The following is a 19,311-nucleotide window of genomic DNA, read 5'->3' on the forward strand; positions in this document are numbered from 1 at the left end:
GTTTGTGTTTTCGATAACTTATTTCAATAACATAGCTGAAAAGAAACGATTTTATGTTTATTCAACTATTTAACGAAGTTGGTTTATTGTTGAAATCGTGAAGTCGGCCTCCACTACTTTTGAATGAAGGGCGGGGTCATGCAAGTATTGAGGTTCAGTTAAACGATGTAAGTGAGTGAATGGCTCATTTCTAAATGTACATTTGGTCTTATGGCCAGTAGAAGACCATGATATTAAACATATCGCTCGCCTTTTATTTCTTTGGATTCGGCTTTCGGTATCTTTGATTCGGTTATTTCATCTGGTTATGATGAACAAAAAACATAATAGCCCCGCCTATGCCGAGAGCCGGATTCTCTCCCTAGGCGACGCTAGCTGTGAATTTCGTAAGTTTGAAAATAGCACATTCCTCAAGGTTACCACTTCTCGCCCGCTGCCAGAATAAACAACATTATTTCTGCTAAACTGCTTCAAACATGCTTGTTTTCCACGGACCAAGACCTGTTACTTGTTACAGCGTAGTCAGATTTGCCAAGTATCAACAAAACAAATAGGAAGCACGATTCAGCCAATGGAAACGATCGTTATCATAATTGATATCATTATTAACCAATCAATAACGTTGTAGTAAATCATCATGGCGAACTGCAAAGAAACATGGCGGATTTGGTACAAATTTTCAGGGTTTCGTCTCTGGCTGTGTTGTCGCCCTTGGCGGGCCATTACTTCTTAAGTTCTCAGTACAAACCATTGGGTCGATCTGCAAACTACACAGACTTATCTCATTGGATGCCTTGCTAATGATTTGTTTACCTAGAAGTTGTACCTGCCGGAAAGTTAGCCCGAGAACGATTAGGTGTTGATAAACAAGTTGAGCAGACGAAGCCCCGCCGTTGGGTGTTGCTAATTTGAGGACTGACCATTTTCATGATGGGAGTTTCGATTGCTAAAGTTCACTTCAACTCTAAGTTAGCATAGAATGAGTTCAAACGTATTTGCTAGCTCCTTTACGGCAGACATTTGGTCAGATATTCAGTAAAGTGTTAACCAAAAGTATGTAGATACAACTATCGAAATGTGTTTGAATGACCTGTTGAACTCCATCATTCATGTCATTAGTTGCGGTGTTTTTGTATAAAGTTAAGTAAGTATCTGTTCGTGTTATGAAAACAAGGAGACTTTGTTTTTAATACCGGGAGCCCCATTTGGCATGTGACTAACTCTGGAGTGTCTACAATAGCTAATTGATAAAGAGCTATAAATAGTGGTATACTGCATCGTGCAGCTCTCCAGTCCAAAACCTGTTTTATTCTTGTGATATGTCTGTTATATAGAAACAACCAAGACAAGACAAGATGATGAAATCCGAGTATCGATAATTTCTGAAAACGTTTCTTGCTGGCATAAATACGCTATATTACATCGAGTCTTTGAGATGAAAAAAGAATATCAACTTGGAATGTTCAGGTTTCAAAGATCCTCTCCTGCCAGTCTATGCGGCAGCCTTCGCCAATGGAATGAGATATAAAATCAACCTCCTCTCATTCTCTGGGGCCACCGATGGGTTATTTCTTAGGCTCGAGGATCCGCTGCCGTCACAAAGGCCTGTCGGGCCTTTGAAGGCTGATTCGGTTCCTTTCGCCTAAGCTTCCTGTGTGTTAGAAAATACAAGAGCAGAATTTGATACGCCCGGCGCAGTACTTGCTTTCTTTTTCTCCACATTTTACAAGTTGTTATTGGCCCATCGAAGCTGAGGAATTTAAATTCTTCACCAGTTATACATGTTTGGTAGCGAGGGGTTGGCTTGCCTTTGACCTCGCTTAATGCCAGTGAGAATAGGCTTTCCATAGAATGTACTTTAAACGTGACGGTTTTCTAATTTTTTCCTCAACTGAGTAGAATACATAGTGAATAAAATGCTAATGGTCGATTTGTCACGTACTTTAACCAGTCTCGGAACTCAAAAAACACGTAGAAATTAACCTCAATGGTCTATCTGCAAGTTAAAATATAGGCGATTTTTGACATTTTTAAGATGGATCAACCCTTCTTAGTAACGATGAATGAGAATTGTTCGGTTTCTAAATGCATCAGCATATTTATCGTACAACACGGCAATATTCCGACGAATCGGTTTCTTTCACCATTCGATTCCAGACTGACTCTTCGCTCCCATGGTTCTCTATTTTTGCCATTTATAGCCATTTTTGCCTATTTGTTAATTTGGAGCAGAAATCTAATATCATTGACCACATTCATTCCAGCTGAATAAACCATGGCGACAATTGCTTCACTTTACAGACCAAATCATTTGCGAAACTAATAATGCTGGCCTTTTGACTGCGAAATGAACGTGAACGAAATATCCGACGAGTTCCAAATCGTACAGCTGTTTTCCCCCCTGGTTGGACATAATAAACCTGTATATTTGATATAGCTATACTGGCCAGATATGTACGACTTATCGTCATGATTAGGGTGAATTCGTTTACTGAAACTAACTGTGACAGATATTGTGAATATTAATTTGAATGAATAGAATATGGAACCTTCAAATTACCAATTATCAGAATACATCACCGCCATTTTGAATACAATGACGCGGCACTTTCGATATGTTCCCAGAATGTTGAAAACTGAAATGTGTATTCATCATTTAGTGACACCAACAAAGCTAGGATATAGCCTCTAACATGACATGGAATGGTAATTTCCGGTTAGGAGTGAAGTGGCACTTTCGGTTCGAGGGTATAATTGCAACGTGTGTTGAAAGTACCTCTGTGGAGTGGCGAGATCCTGTGTGGCAGGGAGATAACCTCGAACTGAGGAAATTTGCTAAATTTATTTGGCTTTGTCGCTGACACCGAGTTTGGCATATCTGGTACACTGATGATCATAACACATTGGATGTCTGCCTGAAAGCCGCTAGCGTAAAGCGACATTTGAAGAGTCAATGGACTTGTTGTTTCAAGCCCACGAATCAGTAACCTTCACCCAAAACATAGGCTGTTCACTTCCAAATATGATATATCTATGTGATTATCTACAGCTAAGAGATATTTGCTCGACCCCAGTCAGGATGACCCCGAACAAAATATTGAGGTCTAAACCTTGGGATTTATCAGGCCGGGGCAAGTTTTGATGCCTTGAGCCTATCCCCTGATGATCAAACACTCGATGATAAAACAGCTACTGTATTCAAATGAACATCACAACGAATCAGCCAATGGTGATGTACGGAACACACATCTTGGCAAATATCGACCAATCAAATAGTTTGTCTCAATTTTTTGTGGCGATCTTGGCACCTTTACGAACATCATGATAAACGTCACTGCGAAAGTAATTGAAAAGTTGAAACATATGGTGAATCCAAGAGCACCGTGACAGCCCCAAATTGAACAGAGGTGGCCAACGAGCTGCTGTCAGCTATTAGAAGCTATCGATACGAATCAGTTGCGTCACATCCATTGTTGAAATGTCACACACCATGAGTGGTCTGTTGCCATTAATGGAGTGCGACAAATTTAGTATCGAATTTGCAAAAATTACGCAACCTGTCAATACTTTGTAAGGAACGCCATTTTCGTTATCTCGTGAGATCTCCCAAAGTATTGGGCGAGAAATTCGATAGGGTGCTACTAAACTGTGGAATTTGATTGGAACGAAGTGTTATAGTTTGATTGACGTGTCCAATGATGTAATAGTATTACGTGGAATGCTAAGAGCAGGATAATGTCCTTGATAGGACGGAGTTTGGTCCAAATCCCCTTGTTCTCACAATTGGATTGTCCTGCTTTGGAGACTGTCGTAAATTTGACCTCCATGTTGTTGATTTTTTTCTTCTGGTAATTCTAAAATGGGATCACTTGGCCATGCAGAATGATAATCGGTTTACGACAAATTAGCATGACAGATACTAAAACTTTACAAGAAAGAGTGAAAAATCATATTTTCGTATGCAACAGCTTTAAATGTTTCGCAACTAGTCTGCTAACCGGGGTTCCTCCAACATCATAAGATTGACGAGGTGATTCTCAGTGAAAACGTTGGTGTAAGAATCCGCATAAAATAACTTAGTTTCATGACTATTGTATGCGTTTGCCACCTGCAAATTAAAATGTGGGTTTTAATAGGTTTGCCGTCAGCATCCAAGTTATAACATAAATTTGTCGCCCAGAGCAGCAAATTAGAACATAGCTTTTACCTTCGGCATAAAAATTATAGATTACTTTTACCGTCAACATTCAAACTATAACAAAAGTATGCTGTCAGCATGCAAATCATGACACAATTTTGTCGTCAACGTGCAAATTATGGCATAGGTTGCGCTGTAAGCTGGCACATTATGACATAAGTTTGCTGTCAGCATGCTCATTAGAGTATGACCAGCTTTATGGTCAGCATGTTGGTAACGAAATGACATGGTCTTATCATTGTTTTTGCTGACTTAGTTGGCTGCCATTCGGCTGGTATGTGTTTTCAGGTGATCTTCGAGGCTGAACAGTGCATCCCCATTCATGCCACAACCGAAAGGCAGTCACGTCATCTTCTCTCAGGGGGCGATACCTGTCCTTGCCCCAGGCGATCGTCTCCGAATCGCAGAAATTAACAATGACATCGCCGAGGTATATATACATATAATGACCGAGGTCTCGTGTTGTGTTGCATTTCAATGAAGATCTCACATTACCACACTGCCCGAGCCCAAAGGTGGTAATTTCTAATAAATCTGACGCCAAAATTGGGTAATCAAGTCGATGTGACACGAAAGAAAATGAAAAATGCCCAAGGCGTTGCATGTATATACTAGTAGTTTATTATGGATTTTTCGATAAGTCGTCAACTAACGATTTGAAAATCATTTTGTAACATGCTATGCTGAGTTCCAGTCTTGCTTTGGAATGAATAACAGCCAGTGTCGCTCAGTCGGTATAGCGCGTCAGGTCGAGGGTGTTAAAAACAAGTTTTGTCACTAACGCTGGCGTTGACTTGAGTTGGCGTTAAATCTAATGCCCTAACTGAAGGAGATTATGCCAATCTAAGTTAACGCCAGCGTGAGCGAGAAAAATTGAACAATCGGGCCCTGGAATTCTTGACGCAACCTGAGATATTTGAGAATTTCTTGTTCCTTTTTTTCCAACTGTCTATTTTTACTGACTAAAAAAAGGTTTTACTGACTGGTCTTCTTTGTCTTTTAGAACCAGCTGAACGACATTTTTTTCAGTTTACCGACAACATTTTTTCGAATTTTTAAGACTTCGACAAAACCAAGTTTGGAATATTTTATTACATTTTTGTGAATTTTGAATAGAATTTAAACCCATTATTCTCCGTTGGAGGATTGTTTTGAGTTCAGCTTAAGCCGTCACATGTTTGCTCTGAGGTAACACCCTAGTGTCGGTAGAACATGCTGTGGAACCTTTATGTAAGGGTGGTGGACAAAACCATTGAAAGCACTGGAAACATTCGTGTAATCATCAACAGCTATCGTCCAAATCGGTCGTACCATCTGTCATAATGCACCAGGGGATACCTTTTTGAAAACGTGGTGCCTAAAACCCTCATGTGGTGTCACGAAATATTTTAGCTTTGAGTACTTAATTCCAATGACAATTCAGCAAACCCGACTTTTACACCACCCAATATAAATATCCAAAGTATCTCATTTTACAGAATATTTCAACAATGATTGGCGATAATTTGGAAGGCAGGTCTTGGCGACACTTGTCACCTGTCCCCCTCGAATCTGTCAGATTAAACACGCTGCCATCATTGTCAGCCATTTTGTATCCCGTCAAGATGTCCCAGTAACATTGTTCCCTAGCCTTGTCTCCAGTGATGTGTCATTATGACCAGTACTTTAAGAAACAATGGCTATTTGTTCAGGGGCGGACCGGGCCGCTATTCCGCCCGAGTGACGTCCCCCAGGGCTGAATGGCCTCGGGGTAAACCCATCTCGGCAAGTCCCGGAGCAAAATCACCAATCTTGTTAATGAACACTTTTTGTACCAAAAGTGATTTTTCTTTGTTATTATCCGCTTAACTGAAACAACTTAATTGTTCTGTTGGGAAATAACTGGTCATTCACCTTCTGTGCGGGAAAAAACCTTCCAAATGAGAATCAGGTGACACGACCCTGTAGTCAGTGTCTCATCTTGGGAATGGACAAGAAGCGGGAGGCATGACGATATAGAACTTTTTAGGTGCCCACCTGCTTTGCATAGGCCACTGAGTACATTTCTATTCGCCAGATGATGGTTGTTGATGTAGTTCAGTCACGTGATTTCTATTCAGCCAATTGGCTGTCAGAGTTTTGCTCTTGCCTAGTCGGATGCTCCATGACTGAATTAACACTGACACATCACGTGTTCTGCTCTCTACCTTTGCCCCTTGTTCAGTTTTCCAGGCGCAGATGCAGAATTACTCAAGATGGTAAAACATTAAGAGAAAAGAAACGCTGCGCTTTGAAGGGTGCACGGTTCTTTACGTTCTGCCTCAAGCTTGGGTTTTTCTCTCTCGTAGCTGCTTTGTCAAGGAGGGTTTCCCTTGGATAATCAAGCAAAGGAACGGCCGAGGGACACGAACAGGAGCCATTTCTGATCATCTGACTCTGCGGTCCTATCGCTTGCTGTGTCTGTGTTTTCCTTTCAATTTCCCCGCGAGCGAATCCTAACTCCTGCTTTGCCTGCGGCGATCATATTCAGCGGGAGTAAAGGCGCTTGGAGGAAGACCACTTAAGGATATGAAGGCGGGCTTCGTGGAGATTCTCATGAAAATGCGCAGAAATAAAAGCGCCAACTTCGTGCTTTTATTTCCTGTATTGATGAGATATTGAGGTATCCATTCATGGTGTCACCGCATACTGGGCCAGTCCCGGCTCATTATCAAGAAGCGCAGGGGGTAGGATATCTGAGAGTCTCCTGAAAACGGGGATGTCAGTTACCATTGTCTGGGGGCTGTTTAGGAAGAATTGCTACAGTTCCGGGCCACTGGCTCCTAAGTCTCGGTCTCTTGCGGCACTTACCCCGGGGCGTTCTTGGCCCTTAGGCGGTTATAAATAACCAAGAGTCCGTAAAACGTCGCGTCCGACCTCCGGGGGATTGTTAGAGAGGCTTCAAGATGCTCCGGTGACATCTCATGCTATTTTAATCTGGGTTATTACCCCAAGGCGTCCCAAGTGACCGAATCCAAATGACCCTGGTTTAGAAATAGCCTTGTATCATTCCATAATCGCAAGATTATTAAGATATTTAGATATTATTGCTTGAAGGACGATCACTCTTTCAACAACTCAAGGGAGAATTTCATCATCGTTGATTGGACAAAAGGCACGATTTTGATATTTCGTAATGGATGTCTATGAATTCATAAACTATTTCTTAATACTCTATTTATTAAGGAAAATATTTGTTTATGGTCTTCATGAGAGATCGCAATATATATACAGAGTCACTTTAATAACGACCTAATGACCAAGGTGAAAGTTCTTCACAAACTCTATAGCCATCAGAAAATAGTACCGAAACCACCTGAAGAGATTCACGTTTTCTAGATTCTTGAGGATAGTGGCGATGACATGCAAATAGGGTAATGAATTCTTGAATGTTTTAATGACACATTTCTATACCATATCATCTAGCTTATACGTAGCAGATGGATGATTTCTACAAGTAATGTACGTGAACATTGTAGGCCTATTTTTGAGATGAATGGTGGTAAAAGTCAAATTGGAGCCAAGTGCAATACTTGTTGGACAGGTCTTTAGTAAAGTTCTGGTGAGGACTTCACCCAAATACATCAAAAATTTTGACAGATGATAATGCTTTTGGTATTAATCAGAGATCGTTTTTGAAGTTCAGAGGGTTCATACATTATCAAATCTTTTTTATGAAGTTCCGGCTGTTGCCTTGGCTTCAGGATTGCCATTGCCATTTAGAAAAAAACCAAGACAATAGGCCTGGGTCACAGATGCTTTTTGCACACTGACAACATTTTCGGTAACATTTTCGGAAACATCTCGGCAACACACCTGGGCAACAAAATTTGGCCCTGTATACACATGACATCATTCAACAACATGTGGGGCAACTTGTTATCGAATGTTTCTGAGAAAATGAGGATTTTGGACGGAAATTTATAAACAATGGAAGATTCCAAGAGAAGAAAATGTATTGTCGGGGGCTCTGCCATAATTTTACGTATCCTGATTGAAAGACGGCAAAGAAGACGTAAAGATGAGAAAAGAGTGTGGACAAGACCATGGATATATATAAGAGACCAGCATGGGGCCTACCACTGTCTCCTGTCTACTGTCATCCCATAAACAGGCACAACTCTCCCATACTGCGATAAGTTGTTCCACTTCACTCAATAACCATTCCTTGCTGGAGGCTGCTGATTTGACTACATCACAAGGCTTCAGGTTGATCATGTGATTTGTGGCCTATTTCTGATTGGATAAAACTCGACAAAAATTGATTTTGTATTATTTCGACCACATTTGAGCATTATTTGGCCAACATGTTACCGAATGTTTCCGAACTGTTTACACTGCCAACATTTTCGATAACAACGCACCTGGACAACATGTTGGCCAACATGTTTCCCAAAATGTTGTCAGTGTGTAAAGAGCGTGATGAAGCCGAAAATGACGTGGCAGTCCCTGATTAGTCGATACTGAGAATTCGTTGATATGGCCTTCCTCTGAGCATGCGTGATTGGAAAATATAGACCAGGGGCGTCTGAGATTTGGGGGCATTTCGAGAGGGACAGATTTGGAGCAGCACGTTTCATTAGATCCTTAGCTTTTGGACAGAAGAAGAAGCGAGGTCTGTAACACTGCAATAGGTAAGCCTGGTAAACTAATTTCAGGAAATTACTACATTTATAACTGGTTTCCAATCTGCAGCCATTCATAAGATAAGGCTGTTTAGCCTAGGACAGGATAGCACTATATTTAACACTGGTTTCTAATCTTTAACTATGCTGTAGACATAGCCTGGTCACCGAGATGATCCATACAAAGACGTTTCCTACTGACTATAAAGTCATTAAATAGCCAGTTGGACCTTCGGTAAAATTCAGTTTAAAAGATTTCAGTTCATGCTTGACTCTTACTTTCAGAAAGATGAAATCAAGGCTGATGATCGCACTGACGGGGGTGGTACTTTTGGCCGCGACGGTCCATGGACAAACACTTTCTGCCGCCGACAAGGCCATTGTAGAAAATGGCCTCGCTTTTGGTGAAAAGATTGGTGAGGCATTGCAAAATGACGACTTCAGCGATCTTATGCAGAATATCGGAAATAAAATGGCCCCATTTCTTGGAGCTTTGGGGCCGCTGATGGGGTTAATCCTATCCTTCTTTCCGTCGGGACCATCTCTGGAAGAGAAGATAATGGAGCGATTTGACCAAATGGACCAAAAATTTGACCTTATGGATGCACAGTTTGACGAAGTCAAACAATTGATCGAGTGGGAAAGCATGCAGGTAAAAGTCGCCGACGAGGAACAGTCAATCCGATATTTGCATATGAAATATCGAAGTGTTATGACCGCACCAGTCGATGAAAAGGAAGGCTACAAGCGCGACTTCATTACTCAGTACGAGTCTGACTACCAGGGTGCAGGGTACAAACTCTTTGACGCGGCCACCGCTAATGATGCAACGACTTTCAAGAATGTATTTCGAGGCTGTATGGAGTTTACGGGAAACGACAGAAAACAGGTGGAGACCTTCATGCTTGGTTACTTTGGACTAGTGATGAAGGCTATGGTCCTCGAGATGGCATACTACAAGTGGGATGGATACACGTTGACGGGATCAAGAACGACCACTTGGTTGAATCGCATGGAGACGCTTAAACTCGAAATGAAAAAGATCGAGAATGAGCTAATTGACTTTCATGCGCAGTTGAGCAAAGATTTGGATGAGTTTATACTGTTGAACGCCAACTTAAAAAATGGCGCCTTTGCAGACCAGCTTTATGCCAAGCTTTCAACCAAGTTTTATTGGCGTTACTGGACGGTGGTGGTGTCAAAAGACATCCAAGGGTCAAGCAAACACCGACACGGCCAAAATTGTGGAGCAATAAAGAAGTTTCAGCAAAATGGCAAGAACGTAATAGCTGTTAGTGTTGACAAGACGGACAGCAGTTTCAACGCCGCTAAAGCTAACTCGGAAATTGTTCGAATCCAAAACTGGATGGCCAGCAATAATAAGAGTCCTAATGCTGATTATATGTACAACCGTGTTGAGGCTGGCCTGAGGACCTCCTGCCGACCGTTTGCATACATTGCCTTTGTATGTAGGTCCTGCAATCCTGACCTACAGGTTAGAGCTGCTTCTAACCACATGGTCAAAAGGAAACTATATTGGGTATCCATCCCTACTAGAAATTACATGTTTGCATATCATCAAGTATATGCATATGAGATGGATGCCGTCTTTTTTGGTTAATCATGAACACTTAAGGTAAGTTGGTTCGATGATGTAAACCCTCATATGACCTCACACCCAGTCAGTACCATTCAACAAATGTAAAATGCTTTGTACTGGGTAGTCGCAGGCTACCTTTTCGACCACCAATCCAATCGTACTGATCGTGTTTAAGGAGTGGATACTGAAGTGGAGGTATTGGTTGTCTCACCAAATGCCACGAGGGTGGAGACAAAATGTAGGCCTAACCGAGGCCGCAGCCGCGATTTTGGAATGATAGCTCCATCCGTGCGATGTTCGGCGAGACAAACAATACGTCCAGTTCGCTACAACTCTTTAAACAATGAAGCTTCATTTGACGACTTTTTGATCACTTCCGTTTTGCCACCAACACCAGCGGTCACGGTTGCCTGACCGCTGCAGTAAAATCGATGCACAGTGGGCGCATAGTACATTACATTGTAAACTGCGATTCATTGTAACCGGCAAGGTGTCTTGAGAATAACTCTCCATATCTCATTTTTAATTTCAGATGGAGTGTGCAAAGATGCAATTTGACTTTGGATGAAGATCAACATGATCGAGATGAAGGAGTAAAGGTGTGATTTTAAACTTCATCATGGCGGAGGATATCGTAAAATTGCCAGTAGTACTCGACAAGCTATTCATTATATAATCGTATACAGGTGAAGGGTGTATTTTAGTTTATCTAGTGGGATTACTTTATTTAGATCTAAACGTGTCGACGAGACGAGCAACTCAACGTCCTAACTATTTCGTCAATTATTGCCAGTGGTGGATCGAAAATAAAGATTCAGAATTTGAACTGCCCATTTATTCCATTTCTTTTCGTTACCTTGTTCACGTTGAATGAAGTTTGCGGTGCTCAGGATTGAAATATGACGAGGCGATTCCGACAAGGAATGCGGTCCACTCGGTCATGTGATTATTTGTTGAAATGTTCTTTAAAATACAATTATAATTGAAAGATATGGATTTCTGACAGGTCAAAACCATGTGAATGGTTTGGGTTCAGTATTGGTCACACAGGCGAGAAACCTTGGAAGCTTTTGAAAATTAACTCGGAGACAAGACCACAATTGATTTTTAAAGCCTTTTAGCTGTTAAATTGTCAATGTTTGACCGCGACGCATCAAATACTGCGTGGGGTTGTGAATCTGAAATTTTTAACTGATATTCCGGACAGTCAGGCAAGTAAATTTTGAAAAATAAACTGGTAGCTGACCACGCAAATTTTTTGATAATCGACAAATTAGACAGACTTTGATATTTCCACTCTTTTCAGCCAACTGGCAGAAAAAACTCAAAACACGCCCCCTATCACCCAATTAGCAAAATGCGAAATTAATTTTTTCATCAAATAATTTCTTAATATCTGTAGACTTGCCACAGCAAATATTTTTTCAATACCTCTCCAAATATGTACTTGATAGTTAAAAACATGCACTCGTCTAATTGATAGGCCTCGACCCTCCAACCTATGAATATTCATTAGTGGTCTTATCTCAATGAAAGTTATATGAAAGACAAAGAGATGTGGAATGATAGTTGGAAGTTCTCTTTGATGATTAGGCATCAAACTTACGATTTGTTTTGAGACAAAGAGATGAAATCGACCACTGACCCCTCAGGCTTTCGAGGTGAGATGAGTGATTCGTTAGAAAATAGGTCGAAAATTATATATGAACTAACTCGAGGCTGAGGCATGTAAGGGGTGCGGGGTAGATGATCGATTCAGAGGAGAACAATAGAATTGCGTGTTTGAATAGGAACCCAGTCCAAAATTGTTGGGGAAAATAAAAATTTTCAGCAAATTTTGATATATGGTCTCAGACCTTAAATTTACTAATCTGGATCTACACAGGCTGCACATACATTGATGTCCGAGTTCCTGCTTGTCCTCCTGTGGATGTCCAAATAACATTGAAAGGATTTAGAGGACGAAACGCACGGATATGCGGCGTAAATGTCGCCTGTGTATCTTAAATGGCTTGACGATTCGTGTGCACACAACACTTGACGATCTGAAAAGAATGAGTTCAGCTTAAGCCGTCACACGTTTGCTCTGAGGTAACACCCTAGTGTCGGTAGAACATGCTGTGGAACCTTCATGTAAGGGTGGTGGACAAAACCATTGAAAGCACTGGAAACATTCGTGTAATCATCAACAGCTATCGTCCAAATCGGTCGTACCATCTGTCATAATGCACCAGGTGATACCTTTTTGAAAACGTGGTGCCTAAAACCCTCATGTGGTATCACGAAATATTTTAGCTTTGAGTACTTAATTCCAATGACAATTCAGCAAACTATGTTCATAAGATATTTCACAGTTTTGCCGACGAGTGCTAAAATAACACATTTCTACTTATTTTGTAGGTCTTGCTCTCTAAAATGAGTGGCGAGCTCATAGATGATAATAATAACAATATTGGGTTCTTATATAGCGCTTTTCCAGGTTTCACTGCTCAAAGCGCATTTGGGATACCCTATTATTACGGCATCCCGGTCTCCATAGAAATCAATCAGTCTGATTATTGGGCAAGAATCACTCTTAACGACGATTTTCGTATCGGAACTTACTTCACACCACATGGTAACAGGAAACCCGACTTTTACACCACCCAATATAAATATCCAAAGAATCTCATTTTACAGAATATTTCAACAACGATTGGCGATAATTTGGAAGGCAGGTCTTGGTGACACTTGTCACCTGTCCCCCCTCGAATCTGTCAGATTAAAGACGCCGCCATCATTGTCAGCCATTTTGTATCTCATCAAGATGTCCCACTAATATTGTTCCCTAGCCTTGTCTCCAGCGATGTGTCATTATGACCAGTACTTTAAGAAACAATGGCTATTTTTTCAGGGGCGGACCGGCCCGCTATTCCGCCCGAGTGAGAATCGCAAGATTATTAAGATATTTAGATATTATTACTTGAAGGACGATCACTCTTTCAACAACTCAAAGGAGAATTTCATCATCCTTGATTGGACAGAAGGTAATGACACCTCGATTTTGATATTTCGTAATGGATGTCTATGAATTCATAAACTATTTCTTAATACTCTATTTATTAAGGAAAATATTCGTTTATGGTCTTTATGAGATATCGCAATAGATATACAGAGACATCCAAGAGACACTTTAATAACGACCTAATGACCAAGGTCAAAGTTCTTCACAAACTCTATATAGCCATCTGAAAATAGTACCGAAACCACCTGAAGAGATTCACGTTTTGTAGATTCTTAAGGATAGTGGCGATGACACGCAAATAGGGTTATGAATTCTTTAATGTTTTAATGACAATTTCTATACCATATCATCTAGCTTATACGTAGCAGATGGATGATTTCTACAAGTAATGTACGTGAACATTGTAGGCCTATTTTTGAGATGAATGGTGGTAAAAGTCAAATTGGAGCCAAGTGCAATACTTGTTGGACAGGTCTTTAGTAAAGTTCTGGTGAGGACTTCACCCAAATACATCAAAAATTTTGACAGATGATTATGCTTTTGGTATTAATCAGAGATCGTTTTTGAAGTTCAGAGGGTTCATACATTATCAAATCTTTTTTATGAAGTTCCGGCTGTTGCCTTGGCTTCAGGATTGCCATTGCCATTTTGAAAAAAACCAAGATAATAGGCCTGGGTCACATATGCTTTTTGCATAAGGGCCAAAAACTTGTCACATTCACAACAACGTGATGAAGCCGAAAATGACGTGGCAGTCCCTGATTAGTCGATACTGAGAATTCGTTGATATGGCCTTCCTCTTAGCATGCGTGATTGGAATATATAGACCAGGGGCGTCTGAGATTTGGGGGCATTTCGAGAGGGACAGATTGGGAGCAGCACGTTTCATTAGATCCTTAGCTTTTGGACAGAAGAAGAAGCGAGGTCTGTAACACTGCAATAGGTAAGCCTGGTAAACTAATTTCAGGAAATTACTACATTTATAACTGGTTTCCAATCTGCAGCCATTCATAAGATAAGGCTGTTTAGCCTAGGACAGGGTAGCACTATATTCATCACTGGTTTCTAATCTTTAACTATGCAGTAGACATAGCCTGGTCACCGAGATGATCCATACAAAGACGTTTCCTACTGACTATAAAGTCATTAAATAGCCAGTTGGACCTTCGGTAAAATTCAGTTTAAAAGATTTCAGTTCATGCTTGACTCTTACTTTCAGAAAGATGAAATCAAGGCTGATGATCGCACTGACGGGGGTGGTACTTTTGGCCGCGACGGTCCATGGACTAACACTTTCTGCCGCCGACAAGGCCCTTGTAGAAAATGGCCTCGCTTTTGGTGAAAAGATCGGTGAGGCATTGAAAAGCGACGGCTTCAGCGAGCTTATGCAGAATATCGGAAATAAAATGGCCCCATTTCTTGGAGCTTTGGGGCCGCTGATGGGGTTAATCCTAGCTTTCGTTCCGTCGGGACCATCTCTGGAAGAGAAGATAATGGAGCGATTTGACAAAATCGACCAAAAATTTGACCTTATGGATGTACAGTTTGACGAAGTCAAGCGATTGGTCAAGTGGGAAAACATGCAGGTAAAAATCGCCGACGAGGAACAGTCAATCCGATATTTGCATATGAAATATCGAAGTGTTATTACCGCACCAGTCGATGAAAAGGAGGGCTTCAAGCGCGACTTCATTACTCAGTACGAGTCTGACTATCAGGGTGCAGGGTACAAACTCTTTGACGCGGCCACCGCTAATGATGCAACGACTTTCAAGAATGTATTTCGAGGCTGTATGGAGTTTACGGGAAACGACAGAAAACAGGTGGAGACCTTCATGCTTGGCTACTTTGGACTAGTGATGAAGGCTATGGTCGTCGAGATGGCATACTACAAGTGGGATGGATACACGTTGACGGGATCAAGAACGAACACTTGGTTGAATCGCATGGAGACGCTTAAACTCGAAATGAAAAAGATCGAGAATGGGCTTATTGACTTTCATGCGCAGTTCAGCAAAGATTTGGATGAGTTTATACCGTTGAAAGCAAACTTAAACAATGGCGCCTTTGCAGACCAGCTTTATGCTAAGCTTTCAACCAAGTTTTATTGGCGTTACTGGGCGGTGGTGGTGTCAAAAGACATCCAAGGGTCAAACAAACACCGACACGGCCAAAATTGTGGAGCAATAATGAAATTTCAGCAACATGGCAAGAACGTAATAGCTGTAAGTGTTGACAAGAAGCACAGCAGTTTCAACGCCGCTAAAGCTAACTCGGAAATTGTTCGAATCCAAAACTGGATGGGCCACAATAACAAGAGTCCTATTGCTGATTATATGTACAACCGTGTTGAGGCTGGCCTGAGGACCTCCTGCCGACCGTTTGCATACATTGCCTTTGTATGTAGGTCCTGCAATCCTGATCTACAGGTTAGAGCTGCTTCTAACCACATGGTCAAAAGGAAACTATATTGGCTATCCTTCCCTGCTGACATGTTTTCATCTCAAGTATATGAAAATGAGATGGATGCCGTTTTCTTTGGTTAATCATGAACACTTAAGGTAAGTTGGTTCGATGATGTAAACTCTCATATGACCTCACACCCAGTCAGTACCATTCAACAAATGTAAAATGCTTTGTACTGGGTAGTCGCAGGCTACCTTTTCGACCGCCAATCCAATCGTACTGATCGTGTTTAAGGAGTGGATATTGAACTGGAGGTATTGGTTGTCTCACCAAATGCCACGAGGTTGGAGACAAAATGTAGGCCTAACCGAGGCCGCAGCCGCGATTTTGGAATGAATGGTAGCTCCGTCCGTGCGATGTTCGGCGAGACAAACAATACGTCTAGTTCGCTACAACTCTCTAAACAATGAAGCTTCATTTTGACGGCTTTTTGACCACTTCCATTTTGCCACCAACACCAGCGGTCACGGTTGCCTGACCGCTGCAGTAAAATCGATGCACAGTGGGCGCATAGTGCATTACACATTGTAAACTGCGATTCATTGTAACCGGCAAGGTGTCTTGAGAATAACTCTCCATATCACATTTTTAATTTCAGATGGAGTGTGCAAAGATGCAATTTGACTTTCGATGAAGATCAACATGATCGATATGAAGGAGTAAAGGTGTGATTTTAATCTTCATCATGGCGGAGGATATCGTAAAATTGCCAGTAGTACTCGACAAGCTATTCATTATATAATCGTACACAGGTGAAGGGTGTATTTTAATTTATCTAGTGGGATTACTTCATTTAGATCTAAACGTGTAGACGAGACGAGCAACTCAACGTCCTAACTATTTCGTCAATTATTGTCAGTGGTAGATCGAAAATAAAGATTCAGAATTTGAACAGCCCATTTATTCCATTTCTTTTCGTTACCTTGTTCACTTAATTTTAAATCGTTGAAGGAAGTTTGCGGTGCTCAGGATTGAAATATGACGAGGCGATTCCGACAAGGAATAGGGTCCACTCGGTCATGTGATTATTTTTTGAAATGTTCTTTAAAATTCAACTATAATTGAAAGATAAGGATTTCTGACAGGTCAAAACCATGTCAAAGGTTCACCATGGTTTTTCCTAAATGTCTTAATTATTTGCCAATAAAATGATTGGTGCTTGAGAACAGGCTGGGAAATGTTGATTAAAATGTCTAGTAATTACCAGGGCGGGGTAACAATGCCGGTGACAGCTGACACGGCGTCTCATTCCGCGTTTTATAATTACCTCTAACAGACGATTCTCATTCCTTTTGTTTATTTAACAATGCGTATCGGCGTCTTGCGATCGAACGCTGACTCATTTCATCACATAATCAGGAAACATCTTCGGATGAGCAATTTCCAGCGTCCGTCACACAACCTTAGCATGCTTCATTCATTCTCACAATGCCTCAATTACATCGTGCTATTGTCATGCATGGCCAATCATTTTGTGCGATTTTGCACCGACTATCGTATGATCAATACAAGCACATTTGGCAACGTATCGGCGCTAAGATAGATCCTCCACCAAGTAAATTAATCCTCGTACTCTCTGATTAATACACGAATCTGTGAAAACCGTATGTTAATCAGCATAGAGTTACACAATTAAAACTGGGTATTTTTTCGCACGACTTCGTTCATTGTTCGCGCTGTCTGAGAAATCCATCACTATCGAATTCTCGCCAATGATGTGGCGACTCGCTAATTGGGAGGGCGGATGAATATCTTTGTTAATTAGTCCCGAGGCGGATAGTATCTCAGTCAGTGCCCAATACCCAGCAGATGCCGGGAGGTCGTTGGGATAGAAGCCAGAAGGACCGTGCAGATATACTCCAGCACCTAACAGCTCTGTAATCATGAGCTGATTTTTCTGGCAAAAAACAAAATTTTGGGATATTTTAAGTCTGTCCAGGACTTTGGGCCTCCGACACATTCATTTCTTGCAATATTTAAGAGATGAACTTCTTGACAGAAATCCCTATTAGGAAAGTTTTCAGACCCCCTCCCTGCCCGAAATCCCAAGGGTAACTAATCACTGATGTATCAGGGCATTGTCATGACATTTCTCATCCCAGTCGATGGACTAATGAAAATCTCAGCCTAAACCTAAGATAACCCACTTAATGGATTAGCACAGATATTCTGTCGAGATTGTCATCAAGAAAAAATACTGAAACCTCTCATAGCTTCAGGCAATCTGTTAAAAGCCTCGAGGCGCTCTCAAAATGACGTCAGTTTGCAGCCATGTTGGAACACAGAGCTCTTTGTTCCTCGAAGGTTGATAGTTCCAGTTGAATGCATTTCTGACAATATTTCACTGGCCTCTCTTTTAATCCTGGATATATTACCTTACTTCTTAGGCCTAAATATCTTAGAGGAGTCAGTTACTCCCATTCCACTGTCCCAGTCTTTAAGGGAACAGAGATCATGAAAACTCGTTTGACCTAAAGGGCAGGAAATACATTGGAAACGTTGAATTAGATATCTGGATTCTCGTCTTGAATTGAAAGTCAACTCCACTTTGAAGCACCACACCGAGGACGAACTGTCTTATTTCTAAGTCATCCCTATTAAACATTAATTGGTCTATCATCCGGCTTTTAATCTTACAGAATTTTTATGGTTTGGGTTCAGCATTGGTCACACAGGCGAGAAACCTTGGAAGGTTTTGAAAATTAACTCGTAAAGTTATATGAGAGACAAAGAGATGTGAAATGATAGTTGGAAGTTCTCTTCGATGATTAGGCATCAAACTTACGATTTGTTTTGAGACAAAGAGATGAAATCGACCACTGACCCCTCAGGCTTTCGGGGTTGGGTGAGTGATTCGTTAGAAAATAGGTCGAAAATTATATATGAACTAACTCGAGGCTGAGGCATGTAAGGGGTGCGGGGTAGATGATCGATTCAGAGGAGAACAATAGAATTGCGTGTTTGAATAGGAACCCAGTCCAAAATTGTTTGGGAAAATAAAAATTTTCAGCAAATTTTGATATATGGCCTCAGACCTTAAATTTACTAATCTGGATCTACACAGGCTGCACATACATTGATGTCCGAGTTCCTGCTTGTCCTCCTGTGGATGTCCAAATAATATTGAAAGGATTTAGAGGACGAAACGCATGGATATGCGGCGCAAATGTCGCCTGTGTGTCTTAAATGCCTTGACGATTCGTGTGCAGACAACACTCGACGATCTAAAAAGAATGTACCGAATCGTGACGTAAATCATGAAATAATTCTAAATGTCAAAAATATTTTTGTAATTTCTCCTTGTTTCATGAACCAATTTACAATGGAATATCGACAGATAAATATATTGTGAACGAGAACGAAAAAAAAGAGGAGCTGGGTGGAGTATTGAATGGGATCA

The 19,311-nt window shown here is 41.1% G+C and overlaps 2 protein-coding genes across 3 annotated transcripts; both read left to right on the top strand.

Moving 5' to 3' along the window:
• Nucleotides 1–8,655: 8,655 nt before the first annotated feature.
• LOC135499805 (uncharacterized) lies at nt 8,656–11,267 on the top strand. Of its 2 annotated transcripts, none has more exons than XM_064790759.1 (3): nt 8,656–8,850; nt 9,127–10,477; nt 10,974–11,267. In XM_064790759.1, the coding sequence occupies exon 2, from the start codon at nt 9,131–9,133 to the stop codon at nt 10,460–10,462; it is 1,332 nt and encodes a 443-aa protein (XP_064646829.1). In that variant the 5' UTR covers nt 8,656–8,850; nt 9,127–9,130; the 3' UTR covers nt 10,463–10,477; nt 10,974–11,267. The 2 variants fall into 2 exon arrangements, with proteins under 2 accessions (XP_064646829.1, XP_064646830.1); XM_064790760.1 differs by having other exon boundaries at nt 8,656–8,831.
• A 3,071-nt stretch (nt 11,268–14,338) lies between these two features.
• Nucleotides 14,339–16,803, top strand: LOC135499849 (uncharacterized). The gene is made up of 3 exons (XM_064790824.1): nt 14,339–14,369; nt 14,665–16,006; nt 16,510–16,803. The coding sequence occupies exon 2, from the start codon at nt 14,669–14,671 to the stop codon at nt 15,989–15,991; it is 1,323 nt and encodes a 440-aa protein (XP_064646894.1). The 5' UTR covers nt 14,339–14,369; nt 14,665–14,668; the 3' UTR covers nt 15,992–16,006; nt 16,510–16,803.
• Nucleotides 16,804–19,311: the final 2,508 nt, after the last annotated feature.

Source organism: Lineus longissimus, chromosome 15 (genome assembly GCF_910592395.1).
Source record: "Lineus longissimus chromosome 15, tnLinLong1.2, whole genome shotgun sequence".
NCBI classification, from domain to species: Eukaryota; Metazoa; Nemertea; class Pilidiophora; order Heteronemertea; family Lineidae; genus Lineus; species Lineus longissimus.

Excerpts from the sequence above, each read along its gene's own strand:
- LOC135499805 (XM_064790759.1), top strand. The coding sequence starts at position 9,131 with ATGAAATCAAGGCTGATGATCGCACTGACGGGGGTGGTACTTTTGGCC.
- LOC135499849 (XM_064790824.1), top strand. The coding sequence starts at position 14,669 with ATGAAATCAAGGCTGATGATCGCACTGACGGGGGTGGTACTTTTGGCC.